We start from the raw sequence: 21,936 nt of genomic DNA on the forward strand, positions 1-21,936 counted from the left end.
TTGTGCATAAGAAAGGGGAGGCTTGTTAGAGATAGCAGCTTTGAAAACTTAATTCTCCTAGCCAAGAACTAATGGACTGTCTTCAATGTGCATGAAAATGCGTCTGCACAGTGACCAGAGAAGCCAAAATGAGGCCTCTACAGACCTAATTTGGCATCAATGTATCTCCATATGAGAAAGTCTGGATGTACTTATTTTACTCTCTGCTGTAACCAAGAAAAAAACAAACAAAAACTCGGCAAAGGTTCATTGAGACAACAGTCGGTCACAAAAAAGGAATTTGAACCAAGATAACGTAGTTACATTTTATCCACATGTTCCTGAACCCAGTGTGCTAACAGTTAACAAATGCTATTTAGCCTTCACCATTAGATTAACATTTAACCAAATCAGCATAGACTTTGTGTGACTAAAAGAATCTACACACACACACACACACACACACACACACACACACACCTTTTTTTTTTTTTTTTTTTTTTTTTGAGACGGAATCTCGCTCTGTTGCTCAGGCTGCAGTGCAGTGGCACAATCTCGGCTCACTGCAACCTCCATCTCCCAGGTTCAAGTAATTCTACTGCCACAGCCTTCTGAGTAACTAGGATTACAGGTGTGTGCCACCATGCCCGGTTAATTTTTCTATTTTTAGTAGAGACAGGGTTTCACCAAGTTGGCCAGGCTGGTCTCAGAATTCCTGACCTCAAGTGATCTGCCCACCTAGGCCTCCCAAAGTTCTGGGATTACAGGCATAAGCCACCACACCAGGCCACAGATTTTGATATCTCAAGAACTATGGACAGAATTAAAGAATTCCAAGACCAATTAAAGAATTCCAAGTGAGACAATTCATTTTTAGGATCTTGGTCCTGTGTTTGGAGAGGCAAATGTGTGTTTTAGTGAAATGTAAATCCAGGGAGAAAGTACAGTAGAAGAAACTGCTCACCTGTCCTTGTAGTCATAGCTAACTTTTATGCAGCTCTATCAGCTAGGCAGTATTTACTCATCAGTTCCGGGAGGTGAGTGCTGTTATAATCTCCATTTTCCAATTGTGACAACAGAGACACAGAGAAGTTAAGTGACTTGCCCAACATCACCCAGCTAGTTTTACAGGACCATGCTCTTTGTATAAGTTGTTACACATGGTCCCCCTAGCTTTGTGGCTCACGATCCTCTGTGCAGAATGCTATTGTGGAAAGCAGGGAGAAAATCAAACTGTGGCATACTGGGAGGGAAAAAACAAAGGAAAGCTCTTAAGGCAACAACAAGGACAATGTCTCCAAGGACAGTGAGGTACTAGTCAGGCTCCCCAGCCTCAGAGGCCCATCAAGGGTTTCTTCGCTGCCAGAGTCATGCTGTTCAACTGCTCGTAGGGGTGCTTCAGCCCTGGAAAGGAGCCCAGGCAGTAGGGCTGCCAGAGACCTGGCTGGTCTACCCAAAGACAAAGGAGGATGCCATTCCTCTGTAAGTTCTCTTTCAAATGACCTGTCTGAGATAGATCCTGTCTGCTTTAGGGTCTGCCCTCCTCAGTATATCCTCTCCAGCTCCAAAAAGACACATCCCTTGATATCCATCCAGTTCTCCCAATGGCCTTGGATGCTTGTGACTGTGCTTTCCAGGGGAATGGAGTCATTCCTAGTTTCTTGAAGGATCTTATCAGAGTGAATGTGGTGTGACATTTGGGTACAGATTGGCTTATCAGCAAAATGCACCTTTTAAAATTCATGCTGCCTGTTTTCCCTGGAAAATAAGGCTCTGTTTAATCCAAATAATATATGGAGAATGTTCAGAACTATGATGTTACTGTCTGTTGTTGGAGATTGAAAAGCAGAGAGGAAATACGCTAATACCTCCCTTTGGAATTTCTTCACCTGCCCTCTCAATACAGTAAAGGTCTCTTAGGTCTCAAACCTTTGTACCATTTATCATTAGGCCATTAAGATAATGAATGCCTGTGACCCTAAAATGTGCATTATCACAATCATTTGGTTTAAAAATATATGAATATCTCTAATAAAAGGGATGATTATATCAATTTTTAAAAACTTTAAAAATCCAATGGCAAGCCCTCTTGGTTAAGCCCATAATATCAGGTCTCATAATTTTATGTTTTATTTATTTATTTATTTGAGATGGAGTCTTGCTCTGTCACCCAGGCTGAAGTGCAGTGGTGTGATTTCGGCTCACTGCTACCTCCACCTCCTGGGTTCAAGTGATTCTCCTGCCTCAGCCTCGTGATTAGCTGGGATTACAGGTGTGTGCCACCATACTGGGCTAATTTTTTGTATTTTTAGTAGAGACAGCATTTCACCATGTTGGCCAGGCTGGCCTTGAACTCCTGACCTCAAGTGATCTGCCTGCCTTGGCCTCCCAAAATGCTGTGATTACAGGCATGAGCCCCTGTGCCTGGCGAGGTTTAGTTTTAAACCAGTGATTTAAAGTATAATTTAGTTGTTCCTCTGAAGATTATAACTTAAAAAAAAATAACATTTGGAGATAATTGTTCACGTTTGCCTAAGGATGTTTCCATTTGAAAATGCATAATAGAATGTAAAATTATGATTTATAATAGCTCTCAGTTTATAATTAAAATAAAAACGGGAACATTCAAGTAAATGAAACAACTAGATATTTCTAAAAGGTATTCTTTATACGAAGAGTCGAGGTAACATGTTTTGTTAGCATTCTTCGACATTGATTTAATTTTTTTTTCTGCTTTTGTGCAAGTGAGGTGGGGAGGGGCAGATGTTTTGCCTCTAGTGAGACAATAATTTGCTTCATTACTATTGTTTGATTTTGCCTTGTTTGTGCCTGTGAATTACTATTAGAGGCTTGCAGCACTCTCTATGGGGCCTGAAATGTACAATAAGGGGCCAGAAGGCCTTGAGAGAGCTGAAAAAGAAATCATCACCCTAGCCTCACCCAGTCACCTGTCTCCAGGCAAAATAATTCCCTGTCCTTCATGATTCAGAGAAGACCAGCCCCACTCAGCTGCTGTTGCCAACCAACCACAGTTCTTGTTACCCTGGGCCACAAGTGCCTTATCCACCAGATTGAGAAAGTTAATGCCAGAGGGAAGTGAGAAACTAACTATGGAAGAGTGGACCCATGTTGCACAAAACATAGTTTTAGGGAAAGACTTGTGAACAAAGATGGGTGAGTATGAATGGGGTCTGGCTGGAATATGGCAGAGAAGAAATTCAACTATGCAATAAGATAAATCAAAGCAAAGATGCTAATGAAAGACTGATGTGGTCATTAAAAAAACATAAAAACAAAAACAAACAAACAAAACAAAACAACAGGCTCTTAGTGAATACTTCTAACTGAAAAAAATCCGAAGATGCTGGTCAAAGGATCCTCAGGAGGGAAAAAATCCGGCTTTCCTTGTTAAGGGCCTGTGGAGAGAGTAATTGCAGCTTGAATCATGGGGTCTCCTTGGAGACACAGGCACCAAGCATCAGATCTGAACACAGAAGCTGGACCAGTTTGTTAAGTAGGGTGGGGCAGAGGCTGCTAGTTGCCTATCCAGTATCCAGTCTCCTCTTTTTCCTTAGTCACATAACCCAGATTTTAATCTGGGTGGCAGTATGCTCAGCTGAAAGACTACACTTGGAAGCCACATTTGCAGCCTGAAGGCCAGTGAGACATAAGCAGAAGTTGTTGGGTAGTCTTCTGTGGACTCCTAAAGAGGTATAGACTACTGACACACTCCTTTTTCTCCTTCTCCTTTCCTCCCATGCCTTTCTGGAACAAGGAGATTAACGTGATGATTGGAGCTCTAGCTGCCACATTGGACCATGAAGTTATCTGCTTTTTGTTTTTGTTTTTGTTTTTAAATTAATTTTTAGTTTTATTTCAATAGTTTTTGGGTATAGGTGGTTTTTGATTACATGGATAGGTTCTTTAGTGGTGATTTCTGAGATTTTAGTGCACCTGTCAACCGAGCAGTGTACACTGTACCCGATATGTAGTCTCTTATCCCTCACCCCCTCTCACCTTCCCCCACACTGAGTCCTCAAAGTTCATATGTCATTCTTATACCTTTGCATCCTCATAGCTTATGACATGATCTTGAAGATGAAAACCGTATACTAAGGATGGCAGGACGAAAAGATAGAACTTTGATGACGCTGTAGCTCCCACACCAGCCAGACTCCAGCCTTCTTTTATATGAGAGAGAAATAAGCTTCTATTTTGTTGAAAACTCTCTTACTTCTTCATTCACCCAGGACATCACAAGCTTAGGAATCTTGGAAAGGCTTTGACAGAGGAGTGAAAAACTGGCGTGTTTTGGTTTGTTTATTTGTTTCAGTTAAATAAACTGTAAGATAAAGGTGATTTAAAATGACAAAATACAGTCTCTGAGCTCAGTCATAAAAAGGAATCAAGGGATTATGTAATTGCATTATGTGTTTATTTGGTCTAAACAAAAAAGAGCTTTATTCTGTCATGTAAGTGAGAAGTGCAGAGGTCACGTGGGCTTCAGGTAAGGCCTCATGTGCAGCTGGTCGAGTCAATGAAGACCCAGTGTCTCCCTGTGTCTTCTTAGTCTACCATGGTGGCGGCTTTATTCTTGGGCTGTCTTGCCAGATGATCACAAGATGGCTGCCAGACACCACCTGCGTTATGGATGTTCTCATTCACGTTTCCTCAGAGAAAGGAAACTTCTTTCCCAGAAGCCCCTGGCAAAGTCACCTTGCATTGGCCTGCTTTGGGTCACTATCCCTAAGCCAATCTCTGGGGCTAGGATGATGGGGGTCACTGGTTGGCTTAAACCTCCCAAGGTCTACCCAGAGAATTGTGACTATGTGAATCCCTGCCAACAGCATGGCTGGGAAGTATGGGACCCTGCTAGGAAAGAGAAAAGAAGAAAAATGCCTGTGGGGAGGCCGCCCTATGCCCTATGTTTTTCCTGGTCATCCTCACCAGGTAATGTTATTTAAAGGACTTTAATTTTTTAAAAGGCAAATTGCTCCCAAAAGGTCTATTGCTCTCAAATGTCATTTTCAGTAGCCTGAAACCCAGTATTAGGCTTACTGGTTTGCAGTAAGGCGCGGGATTTCCTGAAAAACCTTTGCTTCACTCATTCAACTTACCTCATTCATTAATTCCTCGGTAGACATTTCTTGGGTGCTGGTATGTGTCGCACACTCTGCAGGTCTTGCCTGAGAGGATAAACACATCATAAGCCATTAGGATCGGTGGCACTAGCACATGCGGCACTCGTACTCTTCGTGAAGGTCAGGAAGCAAGTAGGAGGGCACGGGAAATAGGACAGGTAAGTTTTGATCGTGAGGAGGGAACAGGCCTAGGAGTTGGGCATAGGGTGACGCCCAGAGAGACTGCACCTGCATGAGTCCCTCAGCGAGGACCTGGGGTGGGCTCTTGGTTCTCCGAACCTCAGAAAGGGAGACTGCTGTGAGGGCTGCATTTGGGGACTTGAAGCGGTGCCTGTTTTGCCGTCTTACAGGGCAGGCTTTGTAATTGGGGTTTCCGGTCCCCCAGTTAGGAAGTCTCTGGGGGAAAGATGACTAGAGTCTGTGGTTCTTGATTTGGGCTTTGAGAGGATTTGGGGGTCAGATGCTAGGAAATGAGAGTGACATCTCCGAAACTTCCAGGAAGAATCTTCCCCAGTCCAGCTTGTCTGCTGCTCTCCTGACGCTGGAACAGCTTCTCGGGAGTTTTCCATTTTTCATGGCACAATTCTTTCTCCTGCAAGCATAAGAGAATAAGAGCTTCATAACCCAAATAGTTCACAGCGTGGTATTCGCCTCTATTTAAAATCATCTCCCACTGGGTTCAATTAACAATGTACATGTCAAATTATGTCACACCCATTACTTGCTCTAATTTGGTCAGGCTGGGTCAGGCAGTCCCTGAACTGATGGAGCTGTTAACCTCCCAGCAGAGAGTCACGGCTGCTGTGCCTACACTGCCCTTGGCCTTGGCTGTGTCGGGGCAGAACACTGTACTGGGAAAGTACCAGGCAGTGCTGCAGGAAAGGTCAGGTTCGTGACGACGGTGACCAGTCATCAATCCCTTTACTGGAACTTTGCTTCCAGAGATGACTCTGTGGGTTGAATTGTGGCTCTGTCATTTAGCAGCTGTGTGATCTTGGGCACGTTAACTTTTCTGAGCCTCATTTTCCACATCTGTAAAATGAGACTATTATAACACTTCACTTATATTTATACTTTTAATTATATTGATATTTATTTCACTAGGGTTGTGGTGAGGATTAAATGCCATAATGCATGTAAAGTGTTTCGCATAATGCCTGGCACTTAGCAATAACTCAATACCAGCTATTTAATAGTAGTATTTAATTTTTTAAAAATCTTGGCCAGGCACGGTGGCTCACGCCTGTAATCCCAGCACTTTGGGAGGCCAAAGTGGGCGAATCACAAGGTCAGGAGATCGAGACCGTCCTGGCTAACACGGTGAAAACCCATCTCTACTAAAAATAGAAAAATTAGCCAGGCGTGATGGCGGGCGCCTGTAGTCCCAGGTACTGGGGAGGCTGAGGCAGGAGAATGGCGTGAACCCGGGAGGCGGAGCTTGCAGTGAGCCGAGATCGCGCCACTGCATTCCAGCCTGGGCGACAGAGCCAGACTCCATCTCAAAAAAAAAAAAAAAAGGGAAAAAAAAAGAAAAATCTTGTTTGGTCCCTCAAAACTGGGATTCCATCTGAGATCACATTCAGGAAATATTTCATCAGCCCTCAAGAAACTAGGAGAAGACAGGCAGTCTTTCCTGGAATGGGTAGAGGGGAGCCAAAGGATCTGCAACGGTACCTAGACATCAGGATTATTGATATGTGTGCCAAGAGCAACCCTGACTTTAAGAATACCTCTGTGGCCGGGCGCGGTGGCTCACGCCTGTAATCCCAGCACTTTGGGAGGCCAAGGCAGGTGGATCACGAGGTCAGGAGATCGAGACCATCCTGGTTAACACAGTGAAACCCCGTCTCTACTAAAAATACAAAAAATTAGCTGGCCATGTTGGTGGGCGCCTGTAGTCCCAGCTACTCAAGAGGCTGAGGCAGGAGAATGGCGTCAACCCGGGAGGCGGAGCTTGCAGTGAGCCGAGACAGCGCCACTGCACTCCAGCCTGGGCAAAAGAGCGAGACTCCGTCTCAAAAAAAAAAAAAAAAAAAAAAAAAAAGAACACCTGTGTGGGCACAGAAAGTTTCTTTTCCTGCCTTGGGGTTTCACAGGTCAATCAATCTGTGTGGTCAATCTCTTTGTGGTCAATCTGCAGAGCCCCAAGGAAGAAGGTAGAAGGGTGTTGGTCACTCTCTCCATTTTAGAGGTAAACTGAGGCACATAGAAGTCTCCACACACATGTACAGTACTTTTCATCTCCTCTCAAAAAACAAGGGAAACTGCAGTAATTGTAGAGCTAGAGGCAGAATCTCTTGCCCAGAGAGACTTGAGACTGAGGCCAATATTGGGGAAAATGACCTTGGTTTACAAGCACAAAGACTATGCTTCTTACCCTCTCTCCACATCCAGAAATCCCTGGGGCACATCAGCAGCCTCCTTTATGATACATCCAGGAGACACATAGCATGTAGTAGAAAAAGCCCTGGGTTGTAGTCAAGAAACTTGTACTGTAATCCCAGTCCCACGAAACCAGCGATGTGGCCTTGGAAATGTCACTGAACCTAGTACTGTACTTGAGAAACTGAATGGAAAGGTTTGGACTATATCAGTGGTTCCCAAACCTGGATGCTCATGAGAATCCATGTGTGTGCATATGTGCATATGTGTGTGTGTGTTGGGGCAGGGGTAGCTGGAACCTAGGAATCTATATTTTGTTTTTTGTTTGTTTTTTGAGACAGAGTCTCACTCTGTCACCCAGGCTGGAGTGCAGTGGCACAATCTCGGCTCACTGCAACCTCCGCCTCCCAGGTTCAAGCAATTCTCCCACCTCAGCCTCCCAAGTAGCTGGGATTACAGGCGTGAGCCACCACGCCTGGCCGGAATCTGTACTTTGGAAGTGTTTAGAAGATTCTCAAGAGCAGTCACTGTTGGGGACCCTGGAACAGATGCTTTCTAGAGTGCCTTGCTGGGCTCTAACATTTTCTGACTCCAAAGCCTCTTTTAGCACATCCCATACAATTCAGTCCAAAGGCAATGTCAGCCCTCACAGTCAGCTCCCATGAGCGAATCAGTGTGTGATCCCACGTGCGTGGGGCTGTCTGTGTGCTCAGGCCCTGGGTCCTGTCTGTTTCTCGGCTAATTTGACACTGAAGCCTGCATCTTGGGCTCACCTGGGGCCAGTGGTGGCTGGACCCTGACTTGCTCCAGAGGGTCTCGGGCCTTCTTGCCATTGTGCTGTGGTCTAGAACACCAGCTGCACCTGCCCTGAGTCCAAGAGCACATTAGGAATCCTGACCAGCCTCCCCCGCACCCTTGAGGCCAGCGTCCTTCACAGGAGTTTTGAATTCACAAAAACGTGTCTCCAGCTGTCTCAGAGTTATGAAAAGTCTCTGTGTTAATAAGGAGCTGTGGAATGCCAGGGCTAAAGCTGTCTTTAACTCTTCTTTCAAAACATTCAATCCTGACATTCTTTGGCTTAGTAAATGGGGAGTAGGCTTTTGCGTTTGTGTAGGGGCGAAGGAAGGAATAAACTGTGGCTCCCAGGGCTAACTTCTGTCCAGGAAACACGGGTCAAGACGTCCTCTGAGTCGCAGAGAGAACAGGAGAGTGGGGCTCTGTGGTGGGAGTGACACAGTGGCCCCTCGCCTGCAGGACACTCCAAGCAAGTGGGGTGGGGCTGCATGGGTGAGTGTTGGGGTGCAGTGAGCAGAGGAGGGGGTGCTGTGTGCTCACCCACCGTGTGCTCTTACCCGCTGCTGTTGTGTAGGAACACAGTCTAGTGTTGCCAAACACGGTGAAACTTGTGATTCTTGGAAGAAATCAGGAATCTCAATTTTACCTGAATTTTCCTAATTTTAAAATGATGGCACTTAATTTTTACAATTCCTTAGGCCGGGCATGGTGGCTCATGCCTGTAATCCCAATACTGGGAGGCTGAGATGAGAGGATCACTTGAGACCAGGAGTTCAAGACCAGGCTGGGCAACATAGCAAAACCCCAACTCTATTTTTAAAAAACAAAAACATAAAAAAAAAATTCCTTAGACCAAGCAAATTGAACCTTCAGGCTATAGTCTGGGTAGAGTCCTGGCCGCAGGACTGGTCTGGGTGTGCTCTAATATTCTGCCCCCAAATAGGAAGAACCCAAAGGAGGTCCTTATATCTTAAAAGCCTCAATCCACTTGGTGGATTTAGGATAAATTATACTTGGTGACGTCCGTTGTTGGAGGGAGAAGGAAGGCTCTGGCTCTCTAAAGCCTTAGAATCCACTTTCTCTGCCGCTGTGTAACAGCCTACTACAGCACCATGGATCGGCAGTCCTCACCTTCCTTCTCCCTCTGTCTGTCCACTGCTCCCAATAAGCCCTGATGACAGCGGGCTCAGATGGTGCCAGCAGAGCACTCTCCCTGGCTCTCCTCAGGAGTGTAGCCAGGCTACAAGCTCTCACACTGTCTCCTTTCCCATTCTAGAAACAAATTTAAACCCAAGTAACAGAGAGGTACCCTGTAACACCAATCACTTTGAGCTATAATTTAGTTTTTAAAGGTAAATAATTTTTTTGAGACATGGTCTTACTGTGTTGCCCAGGCTGGAGCGAAGTGGTGCGATCATGGCTCACCATAGTCTCTACTTCCCGGGTTCAAGGGATCTTCTCACCTCAGCCTCCAGAGCAGGTGGGACTATTGGCATGAGCCACCATGTCCAGTTAATTTTTGTATTTTTTGTAGAGACAGGGTTTTACTATGTTGCCCATGCTGCTCTTGAACTCCTGGGTTCAGACGATCCACCCTCCTTAGCCTCCCAAAGTGCTGAGATTACAGGCATGAGCCACTGTGCCTGCCAGGCCAAAGGTAAATAATGTATGTACTCTGATACTATATCAGAAACTATTTGTGACACGTGTCACAGCAGATGAGTGGTGACAATAGAATTTCTATATAGGAAACTCTTGCGAGTGGCATTTTGTTTGGGAGCAAGGAATGGCTAAAGGACTTTATGTAAAGCTACATCGGTATTTGTTGTATATTAAACTCTTTTGATTTAAATTGCACTTTTTTTTTTTTTTTTTTTTTGTGACACAGAGTCTCACTCTATCACCCAGGCTGGAGTTCAGTGGCTCAATCTCGGCTCACTGCAACCTCTGTCTCCTGGGTTCAATCAATTATCCTGCCTCAGCCTCCTGACTAGCTGGGACTATAGGCCTGCACCTCCACACCTGGCTAATTTTTGTATTTTTAGTAGAGATGGGTTTTCACCACGTTGGCCAAGCTGATCTCGAACCCCTGAGCTCAGGTGATCCGCCTGCTTCAGCCTCCCAAAGTGCTGGGATTATAGGTGTGAACACTAAGCCCAGCCTAAATTGCACTTCTATTTTAAAAACAAAGTTGTGATGGTTAATTGTATGTGTCAACCTGACTGGCCTGAGGTGCCCAGGTAACACCTTGTTTCTGGGTGTGTCTTGGAGGATGTTTCCAGATGGAATCAGCATTTGTATGGGTGGACACAGTCAGGTTGCTTGCCTTCCCCAATGTGAGTGGGCATCACCCAATCCTTTGAGGGCCTAAATAAAACAAAAGGTAGAGGAAGGAGGAATTTACCCCTTTTTTCTGGCCTCACTGCTTGACCTGGGACATTTTATGTGGTGAGCCATGATCGCAGCACTGAACTCCAGTCCTCCACTGAGATCTCATCCATCCGCTCTCCTGGTTCCCAGGCTTTCCAACTTGGGTTGTATTATAATATCACTAGTTTTCCTGGGTCTCCAGCTGGCAGATGGCAGATCACAGGACTTCTCGACCTCTATGACCCCAGAAGCCAATTCCTCATAATAAATTTCCTTTTATTTACATACACACCACACACACACAAACACACACACACACACACACCTCCTACTAGTTCTGTTTCTCCGAAGAACCCCAATAAACAAAGAAAACCTCCAGGAGCCACGCCTTGACACTGCCCCTGTGACTGGTCAGGACACATGGAAGGATATGAAGGTATGTAGAGACCCGCTTTGTTCCAGATGGGGAGGAAAATGGTCAGAATGAAGTCCCAGAACAACCCAGGGAAAGTGTAGACCCTACTGCTAAGGCAAAAATTCAATGTTGAGGGTGAGAATTTTCAGTCTGGTTCCTGAAAGTGTCCTGGACCAGGAAGATGCATTCTCACCACCACGCTGGGCCATTCTGGATAAAACCAAACCTGCTTCTTGGCAAAGGTCGGTGGTAATGTCAGTAGCGTCTCAGACACCTGCCCGTGGATGCCTTCTGCCAGGCAGCCAGATGGCTCATTACGACCCACATGTAGCCCTCTAGGCCGGGTGCCCTGGCTTGGTGACAGCAGATGGCCTGGGGGGCAGGGCCTTGGTCTCATTGCTCAGAGTGTTCCCAGAGACCGTCTTGGGATTAGCAAACTAAGACACTAAGGAAGATTTCCTTAGACCTGGGTGGACCGAACTTAGAGTTTACTTCTAAGTAACTTCTAAACTTGAGAAAATTAGAATAAAATGAAGTATACTTACTACTTGCCAGGAAGTGGTTGAATTCTTGCCATTACCATAATGCTGCTATTTGGTATTATTTCAAGTAAGTAATCAGAGGGTTTCAATATTCAAAAATAAATAAATAATGGCTAGGTGTGGTGGTTCATGCCTGTAATCCCACCATTTTGGGAGGCCAAGGCGGGCGGATCACGAGGTCAGGAGATCGAGACTATCCTGGCTAACACAGTGAAACCCTGTCTCTACTAAAAATGCAAAAAACTAGCTGGGCGTGGTAGCACGTGCCTGTTATCGCAGCTACTCAGGAGGCTGAGGCAGAAGAATCACTTGAACCCGGGAAGCAGAGGTTGCAGTGAGCTGAGATCACGCCACTGCACTCTAGCCTGGGCGACAGAGCAAGACTCTGTCTCAAAAATAAAATGAAATGAAATAAAATAAAATAAAATAAAAATAAATAAATATACAAGAAAACCACTGACCCTTCACTAAATTGGTAGTTGTCATCACACTTAATCACTGCCTTGCCGGCATAGCATTCCCTTCTGGAAAACCCATCAGCAGCAGCTGGCAGGAACTCACACCGTTCTTAAATTTATCTGTTAATAGATGGTTTGACTGCAACTTTTCTTAACTTTTAAGCAGCAGCAAAGGAATGTGATGTTTATTGCTGTTTTCCCCCAGGAACAAAGAAATCTGGTAGGACACACACAGGTACAGCATAGAGCTGCTTTCAGAGTTATGCATAATGATTTTTTAAGTTGGAGTGTGTTTGGATGAGGAGGGATAAGAAAGCTCCTTCTGCAGGGGAGGTGGTCGCCACTGCAGCTTCATCTGTCCCTAGGCCACCTCCCTGCAGCCACCTCAGGCGGTTGTGCTGGGCGTCATGTCCTGGCTGCTTTCCTCTGAGTCACAGGACTCACCACAGCACTTCTTCCTCCACCTCCTTCAGGTCTGGCCAGCCAGGAAGTCACAACCACAGATAAGAGGTTCTGTGCTGAGCATCTTCATTGGCCCCCAAGTGAGGCCAGAGGTAGATGGTGATGGGTCTGAGGCTTGGGGCCACTTCACAGGACAATCATCTTTATACTTTTCATTTTGGTTTTAGAACTCTGTGGGATTTCTTTATCTCAAATGCCCTTCTCAGTCTACAGACCTCCTGAAGGCTCATGTGGTTTGCTAGGTATTAGTCTGCTCAATACAGATGATAAGATAGCGGGCGAAACAAGTGGTCTGGTAACGTAAGTTCCTGATGACATGAGATGTACACGGTGTATGTGCAATTTCTCAACACATGTTTGACCTAAACACTTGCAAATACACCATTCTGAGCTGAGAGAGTGACTTTGTTTTTGTTTTTGTTATTTTTTTAAGCAATGACATTAATCCAACAATCATTGGAGAATGCCTACTATTTTCCAGGTATTTTCACAAGACCACAAGATTCAATGCGAGATCCCCTGCCCTCTAGAGTTTTACAGGTTAATGGAAAGGGGTTTTTACCAAGAAGCGCAAATCCAAATTACTCTTGCTTCTTATGTTAGCAACCTCACAGTCAGGAGTAAGCAGCAGGCTGGGCGCGGTGGCTCACGCCTGTAATCCTAGCACTTTGGGAGGCTGAGGCGGGCAGATCACAAGGTCAGGAGATCGAGACCATCCTGGCTAACACCGTGAAACCCCGTCTCTACTAAAAAAATACAAAAAACTAGCCGGGCGTGGTGGTGGGCGCTTGTAGTCCCAGCTACTTGGGAGGCTGAGGCAGGAGAATGGCGTGAACCCGGGGGGCGGAGCTTGCAGTGACCCGAGATCGCACCACTGCACTCCAGCCTGGGACACAGAGCAAGACTCCGTCTCAAAAAAAAAAAAAAAAAAAAAAAAAAAAAAAAGGAGTAAGCAGCAGCAGCCAAGGGGCACACAGAGCCACAGGCTAAACACAGTCCACAGCTTCCTGTAATCAAAGGGCTTCAAAGATTTGGAAGACACATTTCTTTTTATTTTTAAAGCAACCACACACCTATTCTGGAATAGTGTACAAAAATCACATAGACCATCCTGGCTCCTAACCGAATCCCCTCGTCCACCATGAGAGGACGAGGGCACTTTTTGGCATGATGGAGAGAAGGGAGGGGGCAGGGGTGGCCAGAGAGGCGGCTGGAGTGGAGGCGGAGGCACCATGGGAATGTAAACTGCAGGATGCATCCTGAGGCAGTCAGGGTTCAGGGCATTCTTGTGGGTGGTCACTTGGGCCCTAGATTAAAGGCAGAAACACAGAAATGCCTTGGGGAATATTGTAAACTTCAGCAGCTCTATCTGTTGTTCCAGAAATGAGGGAGAAACATTCACCAGAAGCTTCAGACTGGGAAGAGACAGTCTTTGAAGCAACCCAGGGGCTTCTTAGCTGCAGCGGTGTCTGCTTTGAAGTTCAGTCCACTCTCCCCAGGAAGCCGGGAGGCTCTCAAGTGCTTGCAGCAAAGAAGTTTCATAAAACAGATAGAGCAGAGAGAGGCATGCTGCGCCCTCCAGCATGGCTGCCTGGCAGGAAGCTTTGCTGAGTAACTTTGGTTTTAGTTGGAAACCTTCTGTCATGTTCCTGTCGGGGCAGGGTGGGGAGTGTGGGCTGCACTGTGGCCGGTGGGTTAGATTTCCTCCTTCCATGCAGTGGACAGGGATGCAGGGTGGGGGCATGAAGCCATGGACAAGTGGAGAACTGACCTTGAGAAGACGGAGAGGTCACCACAGAGGGTTTCCAACTCACAAAAGCATTTGTGCTATGGGGAGGACAACGGACGCTGGCCTATAGAACAGGCCACCGGAGATTCCAGAGCAGAGCCCTGCCCAGGCCTCCAGACTTGTGGCTTTAATTATCCAGTTAGTCATAGGTTTACTGTCATCCAAGTTTAAGAAGCTTGACTGTGACCCATGTGCAAAAAAAAGTTGTTCAGGCTTTTTTTTTTTTTTCTTAAAGCCACTCTGGGCTGCTCAGCAGGCTAAGGCAGGATCCTCAGAGCCCGCCAGCCCTGGAGAAGTGGGGACTGCCTACTTGCACTTTTTTTTCCTTTCTTAGGCACTTTTATCTTGAACGCAGAGCCTCAGGCATTGGCCAGTCTGGTTAATCTGGAAAAACTTAAGAGCCAACAGTTTATTTCTGCTCAGAGGGCAGTTTCACTAGCACAGAGCACGTGGTGAGCAGAGCCCAAATTACAAGGCTGGGGGGTGCAGGTGAGGTGCTTCGACCCTGATGGGCGCTGGGCTGCTCACTCAGTTTTACACAGGAAGTGGTAGGGCCCTGTCTCCCCTGGCCCCTGCCCATGCCCCAGGAGAAATGGGTATGTTTGGGTGGTACCCTCCTGCATGGGCAGAGGCAGGTGATTGTATCGCCAGCCCTGGAGCTCAGTGTGCACAGCTTGGGCTTCCATTTGGAGGAACCTGATCCTTGGACTTGAACACTCTGCTCTTTGTGTTTTGCACAACAGGAGTCCTGCTCCTCGCTTAGCTCAGCACAGCGAGTCCCCTGGTTTCAGCTTCCCTCCTGAGCACCTGATGGTTGTTGGTTTACTGTGACTCACTGCCATTATATCTGCCTGGGCTTATGTTTCCAGCATCTCACCAGAGCTGCTGTGACCCATCTCCTGGGCAAAGCCTTCCACACAGAGGCTGCCAGGCCAGCAGGACAGGAGACCCAATCCATCCATCAGCATTTGAGTAATTCCATCCACACATACTTCTCTTCCAAACACCCGGGCTATTTTCCTTTCCCTGAGCCATGCAAGCCCAAGGCGCCAGCAGGGCTGCGTGCTCTCAGGAGCAGGACACGTCACATCACCTTGAGTGCGCCAGGGGCCCTGCCACAATGATTTCTTTGTGAGGTCATCTTTGCAGCGGTTTCCTGAAGCTCTGGCCTCCTTCCTGGTATCTTCACACATTCTAGGTGTTTCAATTCAGTAAAAACATAAGGGCCTTTTGACTGCTCACTCCTGCACTTCACACTGGGGAGGATACAGAAGTCCCCAGAGAGTGCCCTGGATGACAGAATGTAGTTCAGAGGTATCTAAGGTAGGCTGCACCTAAAAGGGTCCTACAAAGAAAGAATTCCGGGGCCAATTAAATTTGGGGATCCGCATAGTCCATCTCTCTCTTGGTGATTCAAAACATGTATTTATACATATTAAAGGTTCTGAGAAGTCCTGTAAGTAAATCCTGCTCCACTTTTTAACCCACCATTTCCCAAACTCAGCATGATACTGATATTAGCATGCTACTCTTTTCATATAACACCTACTTATATCTTAAGGAACTAATTGATCTTTTGAGATATATTTTAGGAAATGATCTAACAGTGGTTTTCAACCTAAGGAAACACCTCATTAGAGAGTGCTTGGGCATAGGAGGTGGCATTTTGGGTTGTCACAACGATGGGGAGGTGCTGCTTGCATTTCATACACAGGGGTTGTGAGGGCGGGGGCGGCTAGTGGTTACAGTGATGATGCAATGCAGCCCGGTCCCAAGCCGGGGGCGGGGCACTGTCCTGCCCTAAATGCCCACAACTCTCCCCACGCCACTCTCCCACCCCACTGAGAAGCAGTGGTTGGGCCCACGCTCAGCATTGTGTTCCAGGCCCTCTCTGCGGGTTCAAACGCCTCTTGATGTCCTCTTGGTCTCTGCCTCCTTGCTTCTTCTAGTTGGGATGCCTGCACGCTGGAGAGAGTTAGGTCTTTTGTGGCTCTGGTCCCAGTAGGAGATGACAGACACAACCAGAGGGCAGGGTTCCATGGTTCCACGGTTCCATCTACTCTAGAGGTGAAAAAGGACTGTGTGAAGTGGCCCCTGGGAATAAAGAGAAAGCGCTCACCTTTCTGAAAAACTTTTCACCTCTCAGGGAAAGGGGACCTGAGACAAGCCAAAGAGAAAACTCTGGGTGCTCAGCCAACTCTTTGAGAAGGAAAGTGAGGATGGAGGCTAAAGCCCCTTCCATCCTTCCTGGTAACTCAGCGGAGACGCCAACACCCACGATCTGCAACTCAAAGTCAAGGGATTCCGAGTCCCTGCTTGTGTCAACACTGAAAACGCCCATGGCAACGGGCAAGTGCGGCCTGAAACGGCAAAGTGTGTGTTTCACAAAACGGGGGTGGCTCACGGCTGCAGCAGCCCGGGGAGGTGCTGGCCCTGCCTTCGAGGGGCTGGTCCTCAGGGGTGGGTGCAGCTTCGCGGGGCTGGCTCGGCATCGCGCCGCGGCGGTTTGGGCGGGGAAGCAGCTCTGCAGGGAGGCGCCGCGGGGTGGGCTGCAGAGAAAGCGGCAGGGCGGGGCCCCCGGGGGCGCGGGGACGCCCAGCGGCCGGATATCAGCCGCCACGCCCGCGTGGGCGGAGAAAAGAGCAATTTGACTTTGGACGCAGAGGAGGGATGCGGGGAGGGAATCCACCACCGGTTCTCCGGCGACTCCCGTCCTGCGCGCAGCAGAGGCAGCGCCGCCCGTGAACACCCCGGAGCCCGGTGCACGCCGAGCCCCGCAGCAGTTCTCCGCACCTCCGGTAAAGGTCTCTGCAGCAGTCCGAAGGCTCCTTTCCCAACCCAGAAACGTCTGCAATAAATTGCTTCCATGTGCTGGCTTCCCGCTTCCTCTTTGTCTCTCAGGGTTAATGTAGGAAAAGGGAAGTGGCATATATATATATTTTTTATTTTGAAAATGACCTTTGGGGCAAAGTCCTGCCAAGTGTGTAGTTCAATAGCTCATTTTATAGATGAGGACACCGAGCTCCAGTGAAATCAGATTCCAGGTCACCCGCTGGTGTGCCGCCAAACCAGGTGGAGAACCCTGGTGCCTCCGCTCCTTGGGCATTTTGACTCTAGCATTCATGTCTGTTTTCCCTTCTTTAATACCCACTACAGCAAAAATTTTGTTGCTATTTCCCTCTGTTAAGAATTATTAAAACTAGGAGGAGGGGAAGCAAAAAGTTCTTTCAATATTAAATTAAAGCAATGTCTAACAAGCCCATTTGAGAGTCATTTGGCTATCTAGGGGAAGGTAACTTTGACTTACTTTTTACTATAAAATAGAGTCCAAACATTTTTAACTCTTAGTTAGGCCAGGAGCCCCGGCTCAGGCCTGTAACCCTAGTACTTTGGGAGGCCAAGACAGAAGGATTGCTTAAGGCCAGGAGTTCAAGACTGGTGTCAGCAACATAGCAAGATTCCCATATCGATTTTAAAAAATAAACAAAATAAAATAACATGAGATAGTACTGTGTAGAAACTGTTAAAATGTAAGTGCTGTCTGGGTATGGTAGCTCACGCCTGTAATCCCAGCACTTTGGGAGGCTGAGGTGGGCTTGAGCTCAAGAGTTTGAGACCTGCCTGGGCAACATGGTGGTGTGTGCCTGTAGTCCCAGCTACTCTGGAGGCTGAGGTGGGAGGATGGTTTGAGCCTAGGCGGTGGAGGTTGCAGTAAACCAAGATCATGCTACTGCACTCCAGCCTGGGGGACAGAGCCAGATACTGTCTCAAAAAAAAAAAAAAAAAAAAAAAGGTAAATGTTTTTCTGTTCTGCAGAGATGCAAATGATTCCTATCTGGTCAGATAAATTACCCCAAAAGTTACAGTTTTGCTGCCCTGTAGCACGCACGTTAACCAGTTTTGTATCTAACTTTGTGATCTTTTTTTCTTTTTTTTTTCTTTTTTTTTTTGAGACGGAGTCTCGCTCTGTCGCCCAGGCTGGAGTGCAGTGGCCGGATCTCAGCTCACTGCAAGCTCCGCCTCCGGGGTTCCCGCCATTCTCCTGCCTCAGCCTCCCAAGTAGCTGGGACTACAGGCGCCCGCCACTGCGCCCGGCTAGTTTTTTGTATTTTTTAGTAGAGACGGGGTTTCACCGCGTTAGCTAGGATGGTCTCGATCTCCTGACCTCGTGATCCGCCCGTCTCGGCCTCCCAAAGTGCTGGGATTACAGGCTTGCGTCAGCATTCCTTTTCGTTCTGAGTTCACAGAATCTTTATTCTCGTAATCTTTTTGAATCAGTGTTGCCACCTTGCAAAGTCCCTTATTAATGAGTTACCTACCTCACTGATACATACTCACCACATCTTGTCAAGGCTTCATATTCCTCTCCCTGTATAGTCCCCACAAATATACACTATCAGCTTTCAGTGCACACCAAGCGCCCTGTTGATTCTCTGTCCCAAGTGGCTCCTCTGGAGCGTATGCATGACATCAGGGGGACATAGGGCTTTTAATTGTCAAAAGTGTACAAACTCAGCACATTATTCCAAATAATCTCTGCCCCTGACCCCTCATATTTTGATCATGCTGTATCTGTGATCTGGGGCTGGGGACTCTGGCCCTCAAGATGCCTACAGTGCTCTCGGCCCCTGCTAAGAGCCTCTGCCCACACACGGGGTCACGTGCATAACCCTAGAACTCTGCGCATGGCTGGATGAACTGTGGCGTGCACCTGATCCAGGCAGCAGCCCACTTCCCGGTCGGTCAGCCAGTGAAGGAAGGCTCAGCCCCACAAGGCCAGTGAGATTCTCTGTCTTGGCAAATTGCTTAGAGTGAAGACTTGGTGGTAAAGGAGAAGGAGATAAAGCAGCCACTTGAGGCCCTGAAGCAGCAGACACTTAAGCAGCAGGAAGAAGATCCCGGCAGAGACAGAACACCTGAGTTTTCCACATGGCCCACGGAGCTTGGAGGCACAGAGGGATGGGCCCCTCTGCTAAGTGGCAAGAAGACGAAATGTCTGTGTTGTAGAACTGTGTGTGATCTTGGAAGGCCTCTCGGTTCCTGAACGGCATCTTGGGTTCTGTCAGGCTCCACGCAGGTTCTACTGCTCCTCTTCCTCCAACAGGCCAAGGTGTGTGGCTTTTCCAGGGTTGCCATCCAACCTGTCACTTGGTCTGTGGCCCTTAGTTTCTTCTCCACATGTGGCTGTAAAAGAAACTCCACAATCCCAGAGGGAACTCAGTGGGCCCCTTCTTCTTCCAATCCAAAAACCTTGATTCACTCTTTTACTTTTTCTACCAACTTAATACGTTAAATAATAATAAAAAAAAAATTGTTACCTTTGTTCAGCCAACTCTCTCCAGGCTCATCAATGATTTTCTAGGAAATAATAAGTTTCCTTGGTTAGGCCTGCCCTTCCTCTCTGTCTGTCTCCATTCATGTTTGAGCATTCATTCATTCTCTCCACAAGCACATCATGGATTCTAAAATGAAGAAGGCAATATTTGCACTTTGAAGATTCTCACAATCTTGCATGTGCAGTGTTACAAGAGTGGGGCTGGTGCAGGAGTGAAATGGGAGGACGTGTCCTGAGATTTGGGCACCAGAACCTTGAGTGACAAGGTGGGGGTGGGGAGAGGAGCTTTTCCTCCTGGCTTTTCCACAAACACTGACTTTCATGCCTCTGGCCTGGAACCACAGGTAACCAAAGCCATATGTTCAACTTGCATTAACTAAATGGTGGCCTCAGCAACATTTCTGGTGCTGCTTCTGTTGCTTTGGCATTACGATGTCTTCAATATTTGTTACTGTGTGTCATTTGTCATGTTTAACCCAGTGGCTCAGGTTCTATTCGTCTGTAAAACTTAAATGTTGAGAGACTTCTGTTCTTGGTTTATTCCATGAGAACATATCTTCTATAGGTTGAACCTCCAACGGTCTTCCTTCTTGATTTTTCTGGGAGATGACTGTAATTTTTTTCTTTCTTTCTTTTTTTGAGACAGTGTTTCGTTCTTGTTGCCCAGGCTGCTGGAGTGCAATGGTACGATCTTGGCTCACTGCAACCTCGGCCTCCCGAGTTCAATTCTCCTGCTTTAGCCTACCCAGTAGCTGGGATTACAGACATGTGCCACCATGCCTGGCTAATTTTGTATTTTTAGTAGAGACGGGGTTTCTCCGTGTTGGTCAAGCTGGTCTTGAACTCCCAGGCTCAGGTGATCCACCCACCTCAGCCTCCCAAAGCGCTGAGATTACAGGCGTGGGCCACCGTGCCCGGTGTAGTCTTAATTGCTTTTAGGAAATGGCTGTGCTATAAACTCAAAATCCTACTAATACCCAGTTCTCAGCCCCAAACGGAAGAAAGATTACATTTCCAGTCTAGTTTCTAATCCCAAGTATCCAGGCACCCAGGATGGCAGGAGAAGGGAAAAGGTGGTGCCTTAAATGAGGGAAGGACATCTCAGGCTTGGCCAGTTCTTACTCTTCCCAGGGGCCACCCTCCAGCCCCACCCTGAGCAGGTAAGTGAGGCAGGCAGGCAGTCTGGGAACATGCGTGGGAGGGAATCCAATGGTGTTCTCCGGGCTGGGAAGACACAATGGTGCTGCAGCCCTGGACTGTGTTTTTCTCTCCCACAAAGACCAACACTGGTGCTGCTGACATCATGACAGGTTTGATCATTTTTATTATGGGGCGAGGGAGGTGTTATGGTGATGAAGAGTCCTGTGAGCTTGCGCAGGTCCCCTCAACTGCAGGCCATCCAGGCTTCCTTCTCTACAGTAAAGACAAGGAGAATGGCTGCTTCCTAAGGTGATGGCGAGGTAGGATGAGGAGTGCAGATGGCCCACCCTGCTCCCGGTGGTAGCTATGTGTATGATTTCCTTTGGAGAGAAGACAGAGATTGCCCTTCTGATCCTCCCAGCTGTAAATGTGGGCTGGGGCAACTTTTAGACACAAACAGGGCACTCCTGGCTATGGGGCCTCAATGTTTTCCTTGAGGTGGAGCATCTAGGCATTTCCCTGAGGTTTCTGAGGCCTGAGCGGGGTGGGGTGGGATGTGGCTCGTGCTGACAGGTGTTCCCCACCCAACTTTGTGCCCTGGGGAGGGAGATCTACCTGCACCTCCCGCTGCACTGGATCTGCAGGGAACTGGGGCCGCCCTTGGACACCTCAGGCACAGGCCCTCATCCCCTGCCCAGCTGCTCTTTACACCCATCCCTGTGTCCAGGGAGATTTTGTCATGATTTCAAAAAAGAAATGATTATTCAGAAGGCATTCTATATATTTCCTTTTTTTTTTTTTTTTTTCAGACGAAGTCTCGCTCTGTCACAGGCTGGACTGCAGTGGTGCGATCGGCTCATTGCAACCTCCGCCTCTGGGTTCAAGCGATTCTCCTGCTTCAGCCTCCCGAGTAGCTGGGATTACAGGCACGTGCCACCACGCCTGGCTAATTTTTGTATTTTTAGTAGAGATGGGGTTTCACCATGTGGACCAGGATGGTCTTCATTTCTTGACCTCATGATCTGCCCACCTTGGCTTCCCAAAGTGCTGGGATTACAGGCGTGAGCCACTGCACCCGGCCAGCATTCTTCTATGTAGTTCTAAGGTCCCTGCTCCACTGTACAGCAA

General features: G+C 47.5%; 1 protein-coding gene, 1 long non-coding RNA gene and 1 pseudogene across 2 annotated transcripts; all 3 read right to left on the reverse strand.

The window, feature by feature from the left end:
* Nucleotides 1-4,425: 4,425 nt before the first annotated feature.
* Nucleotides 4,426-11,842, reverse strand: LOC123574520 (uncharacterized). Its single transcript, XR_010588469.2, has 4 exons — nt 11,628-11,842; nt 5,349-5,712; nt 5,097-5,165; nt 4,426-4,619 (listed from the first exon to the last, which is right to left on the reverse strand). It is a non-coding gene; the product is annotated as an uncharacterized lncRNA (long non-coding RNA).
* Nucleotides 11,843-13,574: 1,732 nt separating this feature from the next.
* LOC135971576 (uncharacterized) lies at nt 13,575-18,676 on the reverse strand (annotated as a pseudogene).
* On the reverse strand, nt 16,134-20,970 carry LOC102132443 (uncharacterized protein encoded by LINC01588-like). The gene is given in 4 exon segments (XM_073998452.1): nt 16,134-16,213; nt 16,216-16,447; nt 19,272-19,549; nt 20,820-20,970. Coding segments are annotated over 4 exon segments (741 nt in total).
* Nucleotides 20,971-21,936: the final 966 nt, after the last annotated feature.

Source organism: Macaca fascicularis, chromosome 7, assembly GCF_037993035.2.
Source record: "Macaca fascicularis isolate 582-1 chromosome 7, T2T-MFA8v1.1".
NCBI lineage: Eukaryota > Metazoa > Chordata > Mammalia > Primates > Cercopithecidae > Macaca > Macaca fascicularis.